The following is a 22,001-nucleotide window of genomic DNA, read 5'->3' as shown; positions in this document are numbered from 1 at the left end:
TTCAATTTTTAATGATGTTTAATACATTTTGTAGTGTACAAATGTACGGCGTACGAATATGTATTTCTCAAGGGTGAAGCTAGGTCAGGGTTCCCGGGGGTACAGATGGGGGTTTGGGGGCGCAGCTCAATGGATACTTTTCAGGATTTTATGAGTACATTATGTAATGAGCACATTATGTAATGAATACATTATGTACACATTATGTAATGAGTACATTATGTACTCCACTGCTTAATGTACCGCACATTATGTACACATTATGTAGTGAGTGCATTATGTAATGAGTACATTATGTAATGAGTACATTATGTAATCCACTGCTTAATGTACCGCACATTACGTACATATATTATTATGTAATGAGTATATTATGTCCTCCGCTGCTTAATGTACCGCACATGTACACATTATGTGATGAGTACATTACGTAATGAGTACATTATGTAATGAGTAAATTACGTAATGAGTACATTATGTAATGAGTACATTATGTAATGAGTACATTATGTAATGAGTACATTATGTAATGAGTACATTATGTAATGAGTACATTATGTAATGAGTACATTATGTAATGAGTACATTATGTAATGAGTACATTATGTAATGAGTACATTATGTAATGAGTACATTATGTAATGAGTACATTATGTAATGAGTACATTATGTAATGAGTACATTATGTAATGAGTACATTATGTAATGAGTACATTATGTAATGAGTACATTATGTAATGAGTACATTATGTAATGAGTACATTATGTAATGAGTTATTAAATCAAAGTTCTAAACAAGGGATAGTTAAAAAACAACGCCCAAGTCTAATCTTTCCCTAAAACAAAAACTAAAAATAAAGAACTTCATTGCAATTTCCGCCAATATCTCTTGTCATAACTCAAATTACGGAGATAATGCAGGTCAAAGATATTATTCAAATAAAGATTTCTTTTACATAAATCATGCACAATCAGCGAGAATAGATTGCTTTGGGGTCTTCCTCTTCTCCCTGGTAAGTCCAGTGTATTGATGGCAAAAATGAGGGAAGAAAACGCTGGTCCGTCAATAGGACCCCGCAAAACATGTCCTAACATTCTCCACCGACTACGGGCCACTTTTTCTGACAATGGCTCAGCATTGCAGCGTTTATACAAGTTTTTTTTTTTTTTTTTTTTTTTTTTTTTTTGTGGTTGGAGATGACTCCTGGGTACTTTATATTCAAAATAGTGCGAAGATGTCTGCGGTGAACAAAATGTAATGAGTAAATTATGTAATGAGTACATTATGTAATGAGTACATTATGTAATGAGTACATTATATACTCCACTGCTTAATAGGCCACAGGGGGGGTCCGAGGTAGAAAAAACATTTTTTGCCAGTTGGCAGAGCACGTACTATCTGACGCTTGCACACCACCCTTAGCCCCCCAGAACGCCTAGTTTGTCATAAAATTGAGGTTAACTATTGCCTTTTTTATCAGTTATGAGTTAACCTCATTAATAACCAGTTCTTAACATTTTGTTGCTCTCATCACAGTTTAAACTTATAAATAGGTATCAATTGGCCATCCAATGTGAACAGAACTATTTTATGCCCTTTATTTGTTGAAAATTGAGGTTAACATATTTTCTCAGAATCAGTCTTTTGGCTCTCCTGAACAATTTATTTACCACCTCAAAAACCTATCTTCTCCTAGAGCTTTTATCCTTTTCACCTCAAATTTGGAACTTATGTTCCTGACATAAATTTGATAATTTGTTATGTAACGATTTTTGTAATTTTGCTCCTAGCTCTTTTTATGAGGGTAACCGTTTTAAGGTTTGTAACCCGCACTCATGGTTAACCTCATATCTCAGCTTTGGAGCAAGATATCAAAAATCGTTACATAACAACTAAACCCAAAATACCTTGACGAACATTGTTGCCACTTAGTTACAAGGTTCTAAGTCTTAAACTGTAAAAGAAGGAAACTTTGTTTTCGGTAAGGACAAAAGCATTTGAAAATTTAGATCGAGCTCTACAAAATATCTCAAAATCTCAAAATCGACCTCGGACCCCCCCCCCCCCCCCCCCTGTGGCCTTAATGTACCGCACCTCGCCTACTTTTGTAAACCTTTATTTCCATAGAACTATAGAAGGATGTAGTTTGGTTGCTACATTTTGTGCAATGAGAATTGTAACATTTATATCTTTGTTCCAGAACAATTTCTATGTAATTGTGAGGCTTGTTAGAAGCTAAACCGTCCTGTGAGTAGGATGACAATATGGCGCCACCAGTCACCACTAAAATTTCTAGCCTGAGGAAAGAAGGTTCTCACCTGACCGGATGAAGAAAGAAGGTGCTGTACCTCTTAAGCTTAATTTTCTCTATTTAGTCAGTTCTTAAGAATAAGAAGCTGTCCTGTGATCTGCTGGCTTAAGACCAAGGAGCCAAGGGAGCAAATCTTTATTTTGAGTATATTTTTTACCCCATGGCTTTCCCTTAGGAGGTCACAAGATTACTTTCAAGATCGCTGCTTGGTTTTTATTTCTGGTTTTCACTTAATCCCAAACTCTTTAGTTCTGACCACCCTTTTTAAGGATTTTATGTTAATTTTAGAGCGCCCCCAGTAAGTATTTTGCGAATACGTTTATTGCAAGAAATATGTGCTTATTCGGAAAAAATTTAACATCAACAATTTTTTTGATGCCGCAAAATGTTGCTGTACTTCACGTATTTCTTAGAACCAACGAAATATTCAAACGGTCAAGATTTACTCAACTACGATTCAAAGTTTTTACTGACCTTATTTTTTGAAGACAGCTGTCCAACAAGTCCTTGTTTATCTTATCTTTCTGATACTAAAACAAGGATGTAAATAAAACCGACATTTAACTCAGAAAATTCAAACAATGATTGCATCGATTTGCCGATATATGATATAATTTTACTCCACACGTGTCCTAAGGTAAGCGCATACAGTAATCCTGCTAATTTTGAGAGTTATACACACAATTACCTGAGCTATTAGGTCCATGACAGAGGCTTGGTTCTCAAGATAGAACGTGTATTCTCTGTGTAGGTCCTCTTCCAGATGTGTGAAGCAACGACCTGGGATCACGTGACTATAATTATAATTACGTGACTATAACTATAATTACTTGGATCACGTGATTATAATTGAAGAAGGAATCTTACGATCAGTATGTTATATAATGTGAAAATAAGAACAAAACTTTTATTTCGAAAAACCTTCAAAAAATCATCGATAAACTAATTAATAGATAAAATATTGATTAGACTAATTATTGTTTAAATTTTCGTATTTATAAAACTAACCGATCATTTGTTCATGTGACATGAGAGTCTGCTGTCCTTTCAGCATCATGAGCAGCTTATCAGCCACCTCTGCTAACTTCTCAATATTCAGAAACATCATGTCTATATCCATCATGTGCGTCTGGAAAATTAAATAGAGAATTAATATAATAGTTATTAATGTAATAGCAATTAATATAAATACAATGATAATTATTATAATATGTTTTGTAGTCCTATGAAAGACACAATAATAAAGCAGTAAAACATGTCTGAAGACGTTTATTTTATTCACAGAACCAATTAACGATTTAGTGAGCTTAAAGCTGCACACTACATTATATATCACACGTCAATCTTACAGTGTCATTACGGAGAGTCTGTAAGAAACCACTGATACACAGTTTGAGTTGTTTCAGATTACTCTCCTCAGTCTGTATCAGCTCAATTACCACCTTGTCTCTCTTCTCTATACCGTCCAGCTTATCTGATTTCTCTAAAATATGTTGTTTTAAAATTTACATCATTAAAAGGTACTATCAAGGCGGTAGAAATTCAAATATTTTGTTAGCACGTACTGTAACTGTGTAGATAAGGCTAAGTGTGGCAGCGAAATATCGAAAAAAAATGGAGTGACAGCTAAATATAAATATAAATAAAATGCTTTATCGCAGTTCTTTTTATTTACTACACTAACGTTTGAATTAAACACAAATTCTTACAACTGTTATATTTTGTTGGTATTTCGTGTACGCAGTTCTTTTTAGTCCATGAAACGTTTTCACTTTTCAGCGTCATGTGTTTGTTTACCGAGTAAAAATCGTACAAAGTTGTCCTTAAAAACGAATTAATAAATTTATCCTGTAACTTCCTTGTGTTCTTGGTTAATCATAATATGAACGGGATATAAATACCTCATTTCATTTAAACTTATAGGTACGTTAAAGGGAATGGTTTTATTTATTTCGTTCAGACTGTTGTCATATTATAATTATAGTGGTCCTATGTTTTACAGGCAATTATCTTATAATCTGTGACACGTACAATCTGGTAAACTTAATTTCAAAATACTGTGGATTTCTACTTGCTGTTTGTTTTAGTGACCAGATCTTTCTAATATATATGTATATTGCCGATGTTTGACGGTGCAACTATTGAAATATTTTATCTGAGGGAAAATTCATTAAGAGTCGCTTAATCGACACACGATCAATAACAATATTCTTCATTTTGCTGATGTCCCTCAGTTACCACCCCATTTACCACCCAATTTTAGTAAGACACCAAGCTGATATCCGGGGAATATCATTACATTCATAGGCTATTCGATATCTAATAATATGGCTCTATTGATTATTATCATTATTTGCAGTTGTATAATGGCCTATTTTCTTGCGTAGTTTTTAGCGGAGGTTTTCGACGTATCATTTCGTATCATATTGTTAGGTATCAAGAACAATGTGATACAACGATTACATGCGAATAATCTTGCTGCTGTCCCTTCTGATCATAGAGAATGCTGCTGTGAGTGCTGAGGATCTAGATGAAGGTAGGATCACCATTCAGTATTTACCATGGTTTTATACTGATTTATATTGGTAGCAGTCAAAATAATGTTTTAGTTAAATGAACTGTCAAGTGTCAAACGAATTATCAAAAGAATATATTCATAACACAACAATCGTCGAGTAATTTCTATAATTGATAATATTTTACTCGTGATATTATTATCTACCAGCTGATGTACTGTAATCTACTTTAAGATAATAACGTGGTTATAACAACAGGCTGGGTAGCAGTACAACGTCGGGTTTATGTAGACTTCAACCTGGAGCAGTATTCTCTTGAAATAAAGACTGATAGCACGCTAGGGAGTGGAGATATAGTGCTTGTGTGGTTCTACACTTCACAGTTAGACTATGCAGGAGCACTCTCCCTCTACTTCACCTCTCCTCAGTACTATATCGGGGGTTGCAGCTCGAGCCGCACTAACTTCCCTACTGACCTACCTACTGCAACAGACAAGGTATGGAGGGTAACGTTAACTAGAACCTCAGGTATCAGACTAGTGGTACACTGTAACGAGGTGGAGGTTCTCAACACCCTGATATCAGACTCAACGTGTGGTAAGAGTAACTGGAGCACTTACTGGAGCATGAGCATTGCAAAGATATGGTTTTCTCCCCGTGACACTGCCTCTGATTTCTACAGACCTCTAACAGGTAACTGGGTAGTTGAAGATCTAAAATCTAAGATACCAAGATAAATGTTGATTTTAATACGCAAATAATAGTTTGACGTGCCTATGAACGTGACGCGTAATACTCGATGTATTTCTGAATACAATTTGTTTTCTTTTATGGTATAACTTGATGTCTTTTATGGTATAAATGTGAGACCAGCTGCAATAATAGTCTATCTTTTTTAGGTAGTTTTGAGAAAATGGCAGTCAAATTTCTTACTATAAGTAGCTTTTGAGTCTATGATCTTGTTTATAGCATATTGAAACTCTCTCTCTCTCTCTGTTCTGGTCAACGGTTTCTGGCCTCTTACTGAAAGATGGAGGCCTTCTCACCGTGCCCACAGAATGCAACTCCTGCTAGCTGCACGCCAGGACTCCCAAAGTATATACGAAATCATAAAATAATAAATATCAATGCAACAGACCCCTGGAGTCTTGAAGCTGTCACTACCTGTCTCAGAGCAAACCCACTTCCGTTGTAGTACTTCTGCGGGCAGACAAGGGACTTCCGAGCAAGGTCCCTGGGAGATATGTCTCTATGCGGAGATGGGCCTAGGCTGAGTTCCTAGTATGGGATTTAGCGAAAGTTCCTGGTGAAGAATCCTAGGAGGTTACCCAAAAGGGTTTTCCTTATCCAGTCTTGTCGATATTGAAACATGCTTATCACGAACATTTGTGTTTGTACGCATCATGTCCACTTACTTTACCAAAATTTAAGTCATTGCAGTACTCACAGTGATGTGCTTTCCTACATAGCTACATAGACCATTATTTCACAAGATGATAACTGAGATGATAACTGACTTAGACCAAAAAACAACCGTAATATAGACCATTGTTGCACCAGCTTTATATTTACTTACATCACTAAATAATGAAAAATACTATTTTTGCACCTTGTATCGATTGATTTTTGAATAACAAAATTATGAAATAGACCATTCTTGAACCCAATAATGTCAAATTGGCCAAATAATTGGGATCTACCGTGATTTTAAAAGCCGATTTTGTCTAAGAGGCGTTGGACCATTCTTCCAAACTGGAATTTTAAGGTTTTTCCATGCACTATCATGGCTTCAATCTTCATGGATCACTGTGATATATATATATAATGATGAGATTTCACTGAATTCAAAAATGTAAAAATTTCAAAAACGGTCAAAAATCTCCTGTTAGACCATTATTGCAGCTGGTCTCACAAATATAAACTATCAAATTTCTTTTAATTATCAAGGGCAATTTTTTTAGGATGTACTAGACTGAAGGCTGAGTGGACAAGTACGATTGAGACAGCAGCCAACTTTCCAGTAGACCCAGGGACCGTCGTGGAAGTGACTTGTTCTGACCCAGGAGCTCTCAACAAAGGGAGCAATGAAGTGACTTGCACAACAGGGACAGAATTCACCTTCTCAAAAGAGCCTTGTAGCCTAGGTAAATTATAATAATAATATTCGTTATGTACATACAAATCTCCATCAGTAATCTCCATTATAATTGAAAGGTGTCTTCGTGTATGTGTGTATGCCACCCACGTGCAAGTTGGGTAAAATGACAACATTACATCCAGGGTTGCCAAGGTTGACAGCACATTAACTCAGGTATTGCAGGTGCATTTTAATTTGCTGTCGCCAATTAATATTGACTGCCCACCGCGCCAAATTTGGATACAAATTTTAAAATATCGAGGTTGAAGGTAAATTTCGGTTTTTCTCTACTGTAGTAGTCTCTAATCTCTCTATAGTCTCTACCTTTAACTTAGATATCAACAAGAAAACGTGACAAATAAACATCTGCTCATATATCTTTTTTGTAATGTATTTACACTTTTGAATATCTCCCTTGCAAGCTTCAATGATAATTTCTAAATTTCGGCCGGCAATATCTGTAGATACACTCTAAATAACTCTAATTCAGGTTAATAACTTAATAATGAAGCAGGAATTTCTACACGAGAAAGCGACGTGATGGAAGATGAACCATTCACCATAAGCTATATAATATATATAATAATGTTTTTGTTTGTTCTCAATAAGTGAAATCATCGTCAATAATATTAGCACGTACAATGTACATATTTAACATAACATATTGTAAATTTGATCTCCTAAAACCTCATGCTCGATTAAAATCGTATTACAGCTGATAATACTGTAGGTGAATTATATTAATGACTAAAGTTCTAATTTCAGAGAAACGAGGCATAAAAAGAACAGAGGACCGTCCACAAAGAATCCTTCCCAATCTGTCGCCATGAATAGTTCCTTCAAGGTTTATATTACATTTTTATTAGAGTTCTTAGCACCATTCTTTTCAGATCATAAAATGTATGGGAAATGATATTATTTCTAGTACACTATCCTCAAATAATGTTATCTAATTATTGGCATAATGGGGTGTCAAAATACTATGGCATTAACTGAAGCTACATCCATGGCTTTAATTTATACCAAACTAAATGAGCAATATCTCGATTTTAAAACCTCTCACTTTCAGCTTCAGAATGGGAAACTCTCATCTCAACTCAACCGCGCGACAAAGTTTAATCAATGACAGTATAGATTAGAATTGTACAGGGAGTGCTGACTTATATTTTGATATTTTACTTAAATATACTTTCAATGCGTTATTTATTCTTACTGAATGGTAAAAGGTACATAGGTGAGGTGATAACTGACAGAACTAGAAAAATGTAATCGTTAATAATTTCCAATCCCCAGGAAGGTTCCTGAGGACACAGGAACAAAGATTGTAGAGTTGATTAGTAGCCGTAGGGAGGGGAGGGAGAGGAGGGGGAAGGATCTAAATGCAAGGAACACATGATCAGCCTAATACATTTAAACTGTTTTGTAATTTTGATCCTTCAAGCACCGAACATGAACACTTAGGGTCCGACCTTAAACTGTTGGTACCATATTATCATAGAACAGTAGAACCACCGTACCCATCTAACATCTAAATGTGTGTCCCACATCAATTAATTTCGTATCTTTAATTAATGCTGCTCAGAATTTACGTTACAAAAAACTTGGTTACACTTTTGAGTAGTAGTACAGAAACAATCCACACCATGGTACACTACCACCCCAATGTCATGTAGTCCATGCAGTTAGCCTACCCCCTCCCCCCTCCCGTCTGTAGATGGAAATAAACGCATACTAGAAGGTGAGTCTCTGAAGGAGAACCAAACTTGACTGAGATAACGTTTTAACACGTATTTGACATACATCAAACAGATGATAACCTTAAATATGGTACAGGTCTCTGATAAACATTTAATTGTTTATAAAAATGAGTTGTTCAATTGTTTAATTTCAGAGCTGCAAGGTCGGCAAGGAAAAACAGCCCTAGCCTACCGAGTATCCGCAAAGTATAAATGTAAGTTTGAACTTTACAGATGAACCTTGAACATTATTTAGACTATATATTTTTAACAACAAACCATCGAAATAAAATGCTATAAATGTGTGTTTTAATCAGATTTGTTAATGACCAATTTTAGTAATTGAACTGTTCATTTCAGTGATAGGCGAGCGACAGTCAGCGAGTAGTTTGACAGCGATTAAAAACTCAAACCAAAATCAGACTTTAAAGTTATGAAGTAAGAGAATAATAAGTTTTTAATAAAATAACTACTTTAATGGCAGCTATACTTGAAAAATGTTATGTATTTAGGTTATTAGTGTATTTTATTTGTAATTTTTAAGTTAGTGACGTAATTTCAACCCCTCAGGGCTGCTCTTCAAGAGCTAACATCGACTTCACGATCACTTGGAAAACCCTCATCTCTTAAATTAGCTTTGGAGCTTTCTGTCAAACGGAGGCATCAGTGTGAGTTTTGAATCGCAATGTAAATTGTAAATGAGGAAGTAAAATTTTAATTACTAAATGATATAAACATATTAATAGCATGAACTCGTGAATCAATTAACTTTGATACATTCCATTATATAAGTTTTAATGAGAGCCATTGCTGATTGCAGTTTGCACACGGAATTAATATCATTCTCAACAATTAGAAATATACGGTCCATCTAATTAATTACATTTAAATATTTCAGAGCATCAGCAAGACTCAGAAGATGATCATTATAATATCTCTGCAAACAGAAAACGACAGCTTGAAAACAGTCACGTATCTTGCATCCCAGAAAGAACTTAACAACATCGCAGAAGAAACCTAACAACATCCCAAAAGGAACCTAACTACATCGCAGAAGGAACCTAACAACATCGCAGAAGGAACCTAACAACATCCCAGAAGTATCATCATATCCCAGAAGAAACCTAACAACATCCTAAAAGGAACCTAACAACATTGCAGAAGAAACCTAACAACATCCCAAAAGGAACCTAACTACATCGCAGAAGGAACCTAACTACATCGCAGAAGGAACCTAACAACATCGCAGAAGGAACCTAACAACATCCCAGAAGTATCGTCATATCCCAGAAGAAACCTAACAACATCCTAAAAGGAACCTAACAACATCGCAGAAGAAACCTAAAAACATCCCAAAAGGAACCTAACTACATCGCAGAAGGAACCTAACTACATCGCAGAAGGAACCTAACAACATCGCAGAAGGAACCTAACAACATCCCAGAAGTTATCATCATATCCCAGAAGAAACCTAACAACATCCTAAAAGGAACCTAATAACATCGCAGAAGAAACCTAACAACATCCCAAAAGGAACCTAACTATATCGCAGAAGGAATCTAACAACATCACAGAAAGATTGAAAGAACTTGACAACATCTTAGAAGAAACCTAACATCCCAGAAGGAACTTAACAACGTCCCATAAGGCACCTAACAACTCAGAAGGAACTTAACAACGTCCCAGAAGGGAACTAACAATATCCCAAAAGGAACCTAAAATTATCGCAGAATGAACTTGACAACATCTTAGAAAGAACCTAACGGCTAACATCCCATAAGGAACCTTAAAACATCCCAGAAGGAACCCAACATCGCAGAAGTTACCTGACAACATCTTCTAGAAGGAACCTAACATCCCAGAAGGAATCTAACAACAATATATCAAATAAGGAACTGTTAACACTAGCATGCTAATAATTTAACCCGAACGTAGCAGAACGTATTTCTATGCAATAAACTTTATCAATGTGCTCCTTATATTATGTAGACATGAGATTTTACAGTAAAGACATATCTAGAACTGCTATGCTCTAGACGTGATATAGCAACACCAAAATATGTTAATGAAAACAAAATCAAAATTGCGAATATAATATAATAGGTTGAATTGAATCGGGATGCCTTTTTTAACTTTTATTTTCAAGCTCTCGAATTTTTGAATGAAAAAACCCTTTATGTAGTATATTGTCGCGGGTTCTTTTTGCTTTAACTTTTATGTCAGATAAGCTTTCTGGGTAAATTAGATTAAGCATCAACAAAAATATATCTCAATACTTTCTCAATTTAAATTTGATTAGTTTAATGTAGACAGCTTGCAGTTCATTTCTTATGAGAAACGATGTTGTCTTATTTGACCTATTTAATATACTTGTATAATTATAAGACTTGAGATTGGACGGTTAAGCTTATCAAGAACTGCTATGATCTAGTGACCAATTTAAGATTTCGAATATAATTTAATAGGTTGATTTAAATCGGAATGCCGTTTTTTAACTTTTATTTTCAAGCTCTAAGATTTTTTAGATACCTTTTCAAAAACATTTTCGACTCTGTTTTGCTTTAATTTGTATGTTTCATGCTTTCTGGGGATTAGGCATCAGTAACAATATTTCAATATTTTTTTAATTTAATTTTGATTAGTTTAATGTTGACAAATTGCAGTTCATTTCTTGATGTGTGTTAATTAATTTACTGGGTAAAATTCACATTTTAACTACTATGAAAATGAACTGATATTCAATTTTGTCATCAAATCGTTTACAACTTATAAACAAGTCTTATTTAATCATGTTAATTTCACCCAAAAAATTTACTTAACTATTATAACCTGATACTTACTTCAATTAGTAACAAACAGGTAATCAAATTTAACCCACATTTAATTTAAAACAATATGCTTAACACTTACGTGATGGTGACTTGAGAGTCCTAGCTTTGCTCTTCAGAGAGTCTATACTGTTAACCAGGGTCGATATCTTCTCGTTGTGAGCTGGGAACAAACGCGCCATGTCAATTTAAACCTTCACTAGTTGATAAGAAATTGTAATAATAATAAGTTATTTTTTAATATATTAACTGATAATTTAAATTTACAAATTTAGATGCTGTACTGGGAGATCGCAGGAAGGAAGCTAATAGTATTTTTTAATAGCCAGTTTTAAACGTATCAGAAAATATCCGTCACACTTCACAGCGGAATGTACAGCCGATTAAAATGCAGCTCTCAAATCTTTGCACGTGCGCGTTCAACACAGTTTCCATGGTTACTGTTAAACTTCAGCTTCCTTTTATCATCTAATTTGCACGTGGGCGGTCGTACTAGGTACAGAAATAATCTTTCGTATTATAAGTTAGAATTGTAAACACGCTTTATTTATTATACATGATACATTATTCTGTATACAAGTAGAAACATGCGAGTTTGTGTTGAGGCAATTACACACCAGTAGTAAACCAGTAGTAAACCAGTAGTAAACCAGTAGTAAACCAGTAGTGAACCAGTAGTGAACCAGTAGTGAACCAGTAGTGAACCAGTAGTAAACTAGTAATATAACAACCAGTAGTAAACCAGTAGTGAACCAGTAGTGAACCAGTAGTGAACCAGTAGTGAACCAGTAGTGAACCAGTAGTGAACCAGTAGTGAACCAGTAGTGAACCAGTAGTGAACCAGTAGTGAACCAGTAGTGAACCAGTAGTGAACCAGTAGTGAACCAGTAGTGAACCAGTAGTGAACCAGTAGTGAACCAGTAGTGAACCAGTAGTGAACCAGTAGTAAACTAGTAATATAACAACCAGTAGTAAACCAGTAGTGAACCAGTAGTGAACCAGTAGTGAACCAGTTGTGAACCAGTAGTGAACCAGTAGTGAACCAGTAGTGAACCAGTAGTAAACTAGTAATATAACAACCAGTAGTAAACCAGTAGTGAACCAGTAGTGAACCAGTAGTGAACCAGTTGTGAACCAGTAGTGAACCAGTAGTGAACCAGTAGTGAACCAGTAGTAAACTAGTAATATAACAACCAGTAGTAAACCAGTAGTGAACCAGTAGTGAACCAGTAGTGAACCAGTAGTGAACCAGTAGTGAACCAGTAGTAAACTAGTAATATAACAACCAGTAGTAAACCAGTAGTGAACCAGTAGTGAACCAGTAGTAAACCAGTAGTAAACTAGTAATATAACAACCAGTATAGTAGTGACACAACTGCAACAGTTTAACACACACTAACGTATTACTTCAAACAAGCGAACCTAAGATTGAACACGAACTTGTCTTGGTTCAATGAATGAGCGGGAAATCTAAATCAGGATATTACATGTTTAATTTATGAAATATCCGTGATATCTTTAGTAAAACAATGGTTCCCTATAACAATTGTACTTCCGCAATATTTATAAGTCTCTTTGAAAGCTCAGTGCAGGGCGATGTCTGAAAGTCGCATTTCAATCGACAATGTATAATGTTACATTATACATTATTAATGTATATTAATGTATATTATTTTATTGAAATATAATAAAAATTACTTAAAACAGTGTAGCTCAGAATTAGTAAACAAAAGCAAATGAAGCGATGGAAAATGAAGAATACCAGGAGGACCCCTGAAGTAGGGTTTTGTTAATATATCCCACTTAGCACCGCATCCGTACAGCTGGTAACTTGATAACCTATATAGTTTAATACGTAGCGAGTAGTTTAAAACTGTACTCAGTACTCACTGCATGACACATTATCAGTACAATGGCACTGGTTTGTGTGGTATCCATCTAGAGTTATTATACGTCTTGTAAATGTAATGTTTCTGTTTTTATAATCTGTTTAAGGTGTCAACTGCTATGCTAGTGCCACGTATTGATTCATAAGTTCCGAACTTAAAACTGTGTTATTTACCGTTAAGCATTAGAACCATGACACAATATAAACGTTTGGATTATATGCAAAACATTAAGCATTCATAGAACAACTTCCATGTTAAATGTCAAACACAAGGAAATATCATATGTTTATCAACTAACCATCATTCTGCAGCTTGAATAGTGATCAAAAATAACGCACCTTGCCACGGAGGTAGCTCGACTGAGTTAACTCTGTCCAGTAAGGATGCAATACCAAACCTTGGCCCTAAGGAAACTGAGCCCTATTCGATGGGGCCTGGTGCCGACAGCCTCGGGACAAGCTTAAAGACAACCTTCGGAGAACTAAAATAATTTCAGAACTTTAACCTTTATCCATTATTATCAACACCATACTAAGCGTGATAAATCTGTCTCGAAACTCGCTGGCCAAAATATAATCACGTTTATGAGAATCAGTAATGATGTAATTTCCTTACATTTTAGTCCTTAAATAGCACCACCAAATATAGTATAAATATAATGTAAACTAAATGTATGAACCCAATGCAAACCATTTAGCAGTGATCGAAGAACTTCCACATTTTCCTTATCTATCTTCTTCCCACTGAACTGCTGGGCGAGCAGATCCTCTGTCTGTACCTTGGATTCTTGCTCTATCTGAAAGAATTGAGGTTCACTTATCTGCTACAGGGCCTACATTAGCTATTCTTGGAGACATTTTAACTAAATTGTACTTAAATTTGCTCTAGGATTTAATCAAATAACAGTAATTAATGTAAACAATGTATGGTAATTAACTGGTAATTAACAGTAATTAATGTAAACAATGGGGTTTAATTACCGCTAGCATTTTCTCCTTGTCAGCAATGGATTTGTGCATTTTCTTCAAGGTAGCATCTTCTATAGCAGTTGTTTTGTATTCCTAAATAATAATAATAATAAATTGAAATTTAATAACACCGCTTTTAAGATAAAACCTATACTCAGCAGTGTTTAAACTAGTCATCCCGAAAGTAACATGAATACTAAGTTAAGAAAAGTAAATTATGCTTGAAAATATATCGTCAATAGTAAAGCCAGAAAAAGGTACTAAACAGTAGACAAACAATAATATATAATTGAATTTGTTTCACTTATAGATGAAAGGTCTAATACCTCCTCAACAGCCTGAATATCAACTGCATTAGCATACTCTGCCTCCTCTTTCTCCTGCTCCTCATCATACGTGGAGTCCTCAATATACATCCCCCTCTCATCCACTACATTCCAATCTGTAAGTCCAGGATGAGAAACTCGAGTAAAACCAGGGGAAGATGAGTCTTCCTCCTCAGGATTCGATGGCTGATAATTTTGGTTTAAATCCTGGTCTGACTGCAGTGGTAGCGGTGCTGATATTCTGAAATTGTTTTTTAGTTACCAGAATGGTATAATGTCATATTTTCTTGTAAGTAACATAGCTCAACTCTGCACCCATGTCAATATGTTCATTATATGCAAGCCTCTTGATTTATAATATATATATAGTAATATTATATAGTACTAGAAAACTTCCTATTTCTCATCTGATTTGCACGTGGGCGGTCGACAGACAGAATAATTCTCTGAATTATAATATAGATTATATCATAATATTAGTAGATAAGACACAGAATCGCAATATAATATAATATATCGTATAAAGATACTAACTCTAAAGAAGGCTTTGCCATGTAAGTGCTCGGAGGTCGACTAGGTGACTTGTCTTTGCTCGCGCGCCTCTTTCCGTGGGACCTACTCCGTTCCCTCAACACTACAACGGTATCTGCCTCCAGAGGGGGTGGTCTGGAGGGGACCTTTAATTCATCATCATTATTTTCCACATGCTCGGAAGTTTCTCCGTGAGCATATTTGGTTCCTGAATCAGGAGTACCCGGAGCTGGTCTAGATGGTAGACTGGAGCGAGAAATTGAAGGTGGGCGTTGTGGTGATGGAGTTTTAGCTGCGATTGGATTCAGTTGAGGAGGTGGGGGAGGGGGAGGGAAGTTAGGTGGTTGTAATGATGGAGGACGTTTAGGAGAGTCAGGAGTTGGCTCGACAGAGTCAACATTATCAGAAGGATGCACAGTGTTTCGCTTTGACAGAGATTTTGTCCGTAGATTAGCAACAGTAGAAGCATCAAGACTCCTTGGTCGTTCAGGGGTACTTATTTCTGGCTCAGGACTCTTAACAGGTGCAGCTGGTTGGACAGGTGGTCTCGCGGGAATAACAAGCAAGTCATGAACAATAGACACATAACCAATAGGGAACATGCCACTCCGACCGTGGCAGGTACCATTGTACCACTCAGGGTTAACTCTGCTGGTGAAAAATATCTGATCTCCTGCTTCAAAAGATAGTTCATCATGAAGATGTGCTTCATGACTATACAATGCCACCTGAGAGATTTCGTGTTTAGGTTTTGTGTTTAGGCTTGCAACGCAGGTATAGTATAAATTTAACTTTGATCACAAACTTTTAATTTATATTATCTCTATAATCTATATTAATTATGGACACGTTCATTGAAGTTTGAGGAAATTGGTAAATTTCTAAAACAGCTTTTTTGACGATAGTGGTTTAATTTTAACATATATTAATCTAGCGTGTTCATAAGTTCTGAACATTAGCCACGTGACCCATACTCCCATATGAAATGCTCAAAAATAAAATGTATTGCTTTTAGGCACTATTATGTAAAAAATGTCACATTTTTGTGACATTGTTTACCATAGCTGCCCAATTAGCATTTTTTGGTCTTAGATATAGTAGATTAGGTGAATCTAACAATTATGATACAATGTAGGCCTAAAGGGCAGTGATCGAACGGCTTTAAGGCAACATTTCGTAAACTTTGTCACACTCAGAATACGAGACCTCTTTTCTACTGTGAGGTGTCCATAAAACCCTTTCAACTCATTATTTGATAGTTCTTCTGCTAATCATAGCCCTAAAATATGTTGTTTTGAAAAGTTAACTTGAAATACATGCACTTGGCTATTGGGAAATGATGTAAATTCTGTCACATTATATGGAATTTGAAATTCTGGGTGAATTTCCGAAATCATTTATATCTGATTTTGGTTTGGAAGGCGGGAAAACTCTATATAATGAGGACGATACACGGATACAGTTGATTGAAGTATAGCCCGGCAGTTGATGTAAACATCGTCACAAAATGATACAAAATCGTAAATGGACACGTTCATGTTGAAGTTCAAGGATATTGGTAAACCAAAAAAAAATAGCGTGTTCAGAAGTTCTGTACATTAGCCACGTGACCCATACTTCCATATACACGGCTCAGAAATACAATTTATTGTTTTTAGGCACTATAATGTAAAAAATGTCACATTTTTGTGACTGTGTCAACCATAGCTGCCCAATTAGCATTTTTTGGTTTAAAATATAGTAGATTAGGTCATTCTAACAATTATGATACAACATTTGGCTAAAGGGCAGGGATCGAACGGTTTTAAGGCAATATTCCGTAAACTTTGTCACACTCAGAATACGATACCTCTTTTCTACTGTGAGGTGTCCTCAAAACCCTTTCAACTCATTATTTGATGGGTTTTCTACTAATCATAGCCCTAAAATATGTTGTTTTGAAAAGTTAGCAAATACATGCACTTATTGGGAAATGATGTAAATTCTGTCACATTATATGGAATTTAAAATTTTGGGTGAATTGCCGAAATCATTTATATCTGATTTTGGTTTGGAAGGCGGGAAAACTGTATATAAGGACGATGCACGGATAGAGCTGATTCAAGTTAAGGGCAGTTGATGTAAAAATTGTCACAATAATAATAAGGGCAGTTGATATGAAAGAAAATCTATCTAACTAATGCAATGGCTGATGTGACGAAATTTACATTTCTTGACCCTATTTTGAAGAAACATGCCTCGATTAGAATTCAATATTCTTCCAGGAATTATTAGTAGGTTATTATTCAGCAAATCAGAACTCAAGTTTAACAATTCTGAGTTTAATTTTACTGAGTTACCGAAATGTGACGAAATTCACTTTTCCTGCCCCAACAGTATAATTTCAATGTGATGAAAAATGGGCATGGGTTTCTATATTTCCTTATCTCTGAATTAATCATTTCAAACTATAATTAGGACTGTTGATGTGAAAGAAAGTGTATCTAAATTTTACAATGACGTATGTGACAAAATTTACATTTCTTGACCCTATTTTGAAGAACCATACCCCGATTAGAATTCAATATTCTTCCAGGAATTATTAGTAGGTTATTATTCAGCAGATCATCAGAACTCAAGTTTGACAATTCTGAGTTTAATTATACTAAGTTACCGAAATGTGACGAAATTTACTTTTCCTGCCCCAACAGTATAATTTCAATGTGATGAAAAATGGGCATGGGTTTCTATATTTCTTGTATAAATCCATTCCAACTATAATAAGGGCAGTTGATGGGCAGGTGATATGAAAGAAAATCTATCTAACTAATGCAATGGCTGATGTGACGAAATTTACATTTCTTGCCCCTATTTTGAAGAATCATACCTCAATTAGTATATAATGTGACTTTATTACCATCACTATGTCGATAAATTAGTTATTTTGCCAACACGGAGCAAATAAAGTTATAATATTTTTTTGTGACGAAATTTACCCTGTTCAGGTGTTGAAATTTATCCAATGTTAACATATCACTGCCATATGATAATTTATATGACCGGCGTATGGTTGAAATATTGTTAATTGATCCATAGTACGTAATATAGGGTGTTTAAGTTGGTATACTAATATTTACTCAATTTCACACATGTTGAGATATCATACAAATTTATGTGACTAAATTTACCTATTTCTGCCTTCTGTATCTGTATTTGCGTATAACAATGAAATATGTGAACAATTCCAAACATATTCAGCTCACAAAATAATGCTAGACTATTCGGCATTTCTTGTCAGGATGTCGTAAACATCCCTCATATAAATTTATTAAATGTGTGACGGAGTTTACATGGTGCTACCATTTAAGAAAAAAAGTCGCTAAATATGTAGATAATATTCATATACAGCTATTCTATGAATTGGAAATTCGAAAATTTGGTCAAACACGGCAACAAGGGGTCCATATAAACTCCGTCACGTTTTTATAGTGTGACAAAGTTTACAACTCACTGCCGGCCGCATTTAAGCGATATCTTATCGTCTGATAAAGATATCGTTATGCGACAAAGTTTATCTAGAGGATGAAACGATTATCTTAGGGTGAGAGGGTTTATATAGTTTCATAGTGTGACACATTTTACATCATCGTGCCATTCAGTAGGGTAACTAATATTTACCAATATCCTCAAACTTCAATGAACGTGTCCTTATATAAAGATAATATAAATTAAAAGTTTAAGTTACAAATTTATAAATTAACCATACTGTGGATCTTGCTGTGGATTTTGCTGTGATAACTCCCGGGGATTTCAAACATAGAAGTGATATAATAGTCCATTGCTAAAATGAAAAATAAAACTCCACTTACACCAAATGGATCAGAGGACGGTATCAACTCTAAAACAACACAGTGTGATCTAGGAAATATGCCAGTGTCATCCCCAAAGGAGCCCTCAAGCCAGTCATCGTTAATAACACTTGTTACCTGATTTTGTGAAATGATTAAAGTGTTTTTGACAAAATTAACTCCAGTTGTGTTTTAATAATAGTAATATAAAGAAATTCTCAGTATAAAAGAACGTTGTATAATAAGCAATGAGCATGCAGGTATTTCTGTAAATAGATGCGGTTATTTCAAGGAAAATTGTGTGCCTGGTAGAAAGGGAACAAGGTGATTTTCAAATATTATATAAAATAAAACATTTTTACCTTGACAACATCTCCGACAATCAAGTTGAGATCACCACTGACATCTGATTCGAAATTACTGCTAGCTCTAATGAAGGTACCAGGTGCGATCTCCATGCACCATCATACGCATATGAAGCCTATAGAATCAAGAAATTAATGATCACTCAAATAATTTAAGGACATGCATGGTATGGATTAAAATAACATAATATATGATATATTATATTTGTATATAATATACACACTTTTGTATACCAGATCTATGTGGATTTTTGAAGGAAGTTCGGAAGGAAACTTGGGGAAAATGAGGAAAATCTAAACTTTTTCAAATAAAATGGCATTTTGTGGGCTAGGTGGCCATTCTACTCTATACTAGGGAATGAGCTTAGCATTCCATTAGATTTATTGAACATTATACATCTGTGTAAACTCTCCTCGGTTGACTCAGCCAAATTATCAGGAAATATACAGGGTGGGCCAAAAGTCAGTACCCATATGTTGGCCTTAATTGCTCAATCACTGAGTGCCCAATTGAAATAATTCTTTCTGGTATGACTTACTACCACCACTGGTTCGAGGAATTTGTCAAATCGAAAAATATTCGTGTTCATTTTTTTCAAATGAAGGTTCATTTTTGCATTTATTTGATAGTTTGGATAGTCGGATCAGGCCAAATTTTATTGAATAGTGTTTGGCCATTTAAATTACGTTTGTCCTGGAAAAAAGAAAGTTCTAGCTTCTCAGATGACCGAGATATGAAGCATAACGAGTTTGTTAATTACGTGTGATCAGGTCATAAAGACCCCCCCCCCCCTGCCCCCTTAATAAAATAGCTATTACATATTTTTGGCCATTTTATACATACTCCTAGAATTTACATTTACCATATCTCCATTTGCCTAGTTGTTAACGGGTGACACTTGCAATTTTAAAACATAATATATTCTAAATAGGCGCAGTTTATCTCTCCTGCGAAATCACACTCCCCAAATTGAGCGCATTGTAGTAACTACATGTAGATAAGTTTTTTCAAACTTCATGAGATCAAATCTTTTTCAATGTATTCAGAAATCAGAATCAATTACAGGGTGGCCCAGAAATAACTGCCCACACGCAACACTTTAATAACTCAGAATTTATCAAAAATTTCAGAGAACCTAAATATGGGTCAACCTTATAGTAGAGGCTCTTACGGGCAAAAAGACGTGTTTTCTGCTACGAGTTTAGAGACCTAACCGCTAATTGGACACAATAGTATGATGTCTAAGGATCGACAATATGTTAAGAAGTATAAATTTGGCCTTATTAGTCACGTGCTATACCAATGCGCGTTTTAAACTTTGACAGTCTATTACTCTAAGGCAAATAGAGTAATTATATTCATATTTTGTCAGCAATAAGATCACATTGTTTTCTATTTGGTGTGAAAATATGAGCTAGAACGGACATAATCTCGCTGAGTTATAGCTGTTTGAAATTTATGATGAACGCGCGGATGCCAATTGATAACAACTAAATGCTTTTGCGCGTAGTGCGCGTCGAAAATTTGGCAAAAACGCTTGCGGAGTGACAATATTCAAACTTCGATAAAGTATATGAAGTGGGTACTTCTCGGAAAGGAAAAAGTTAGGCAAACACGATGTGACTATTTTTGGGTTGATTTAATACAGCTGCAAAACATTATTCAAACTTCAAGCTAAAAAGTCAAAATTTTTACCACTTTTTTGGATTTTTACCCCCAAAAAAATAGAGGGATTTTTCAAATTTTTAAACCATCTTGTGCGGCTGTGTTTTAGCTATCTCCATGCAAGTTTTGCCGACATGCCAACAAAATTAACTTGTTCAAAATATCAAAAAACATGGTTTTTTGGCCTATTTTTTGCCCAAAAATCGGTTTTTTGCGATTTTACCCCCAAAAAGTCAGTCCAATCATCTTAAAACCACTTTTAATCGATTCTACGGTCAAAAGTACGTCTAGTAAGGTGTATCTGGGGTACCTAGCGTATCGAGCAGACAATGCCCGTAAGAGCCTCTACTATTAGGTTTGATAATTAAAGTGCTTTCCCAAAATTTCAAGTTGGTTGATTACAATTTCAAGTTGGTTGGTAGTTATTTGGCCTTAGGAACAACAGATAAGCCTATATAAATTTTAGTCTGATAATATTTTTGTTTTATGAACCGGGCTAACGATCCTGCCACTTAATCAGTGATCTCTTCAATCAATCAATGGCCTGATTGGTTGTAACCTGCTTATATATTATAGGACAGCAACCGAAGAGCTATAAAGCAAATTTCTTTGATTTTTAAGAAAGTCGCTATACCATATACTATTTTTTTTAAAGGGGGGACCCCCAACCCATGTAGCTGAGACACCTCACAGCAAGTAGACCAAAGTGGCTCTTGCTTGTGAAAGGTGCGTCAACTACACACCGAAGCGGTGGGTTGGGAGTCCCCCCTGGGATCATTTCGTCCGTAAAATTATATACAACATAAAATAGTACAGTAAAATATCAAAATTTACATAAACAAATCTAGGAGACCTCAACGCTCAAAGCTCGTCTTCTGGGGGATGAGGTTGAAGTTAATG

At 35.2% G+C, this 22,001-nt stretch overlaps 1 protein-coding gene and 1 long non-coding RNA gene across 5 annotated transcripts in view; one reads left to right on the top strand and one right to left on the bottom strand.

Annotated features, from left to right (window-relative positions):
• LOC134819098 (dynamin-binding protein-like) overlaps positions 1-19,553 on the bottom strand; it is a 35,824-nt gene extending 16,271 nt beyond the window's left edge. For all 4 annotated transcript variants that reach the window (XM_063828865.1, XM_063828863.1, XM_063828866.1 and 1 more), the window contains exons 1-11: positions 19,433-19,553; positions 19,092-19,208; positions 15,247-15,971; positions 14,713-14,953; positions 14,399-14,479; positions 14,109-14,214; positions 11,612-11,692; positions 3,662-3,795; positions 3,321-3,441; positions 3,001-3,092; positions 2,787-2,842 (exon numbers count right to left, since the gene is read on the bottom strand). In XM_063828865.1, the coding sequence (XP_063684935.1) occupies positions 2,787-2,842; positions 3,001-3,092; positions 3,321-3,441; positions 3,662-3,795; positions 11,612-11,692; positions 14,109-14,214; positions 14,399-14,479; positions 14,713-14,953; positions 15,247-15,971; positions 19,092-19,208; positions 19,433-19,528 (1,850 nt within the window). In that variant the 5' untranslated portion in view covers positions 19,529-19,553. The remainder of the gene's footprint in view (positions 1-2,786; positions 2,843-3,000; positions 3,093-3,320; positions 3,442-3,661; positions 3,796-11,611; positions 11,693-14,108; positions 14,215-14,398; positions 14,480-14,712; positions 14,954-15,246; positions 15,972-19,091; positions 19,209-19,432) is intronic.
• Positions 8,830-11,297, top strand: LOC134819866 (uncharacterized). Its single transcript, XR_010160811.1, has 4 exons — positions 8,830-8,916; positions 9,062-9,139; positions 9,272-9,369; positions 9,600-11,297. It is a non-coding gene; the product is annotated as an uncharacterized LOC134819866 (long non-coding RNA).
• Positions 19,554-22,001: the final 2,448 nt, after the last annotated feature.

This window comes from Bolinopsis microptera, chromosome 8 (assembly GCF_026151205.1).
Source record: "Bolinopsis microptera isolate Bmic1 chromosome 8, MBARI_Bmic_1.0, whole genome shotgun sequence".
Lineage (NCBI taxonomy): Eukaryota > Metazoa > Ctenophora > Tentaculata > Lobata > Bolinopsidae > Bolinopsis > Bolinopsis microptera.
This window is presented reverse-complemented; position numbering and strand designations above follow the sequence as displayed.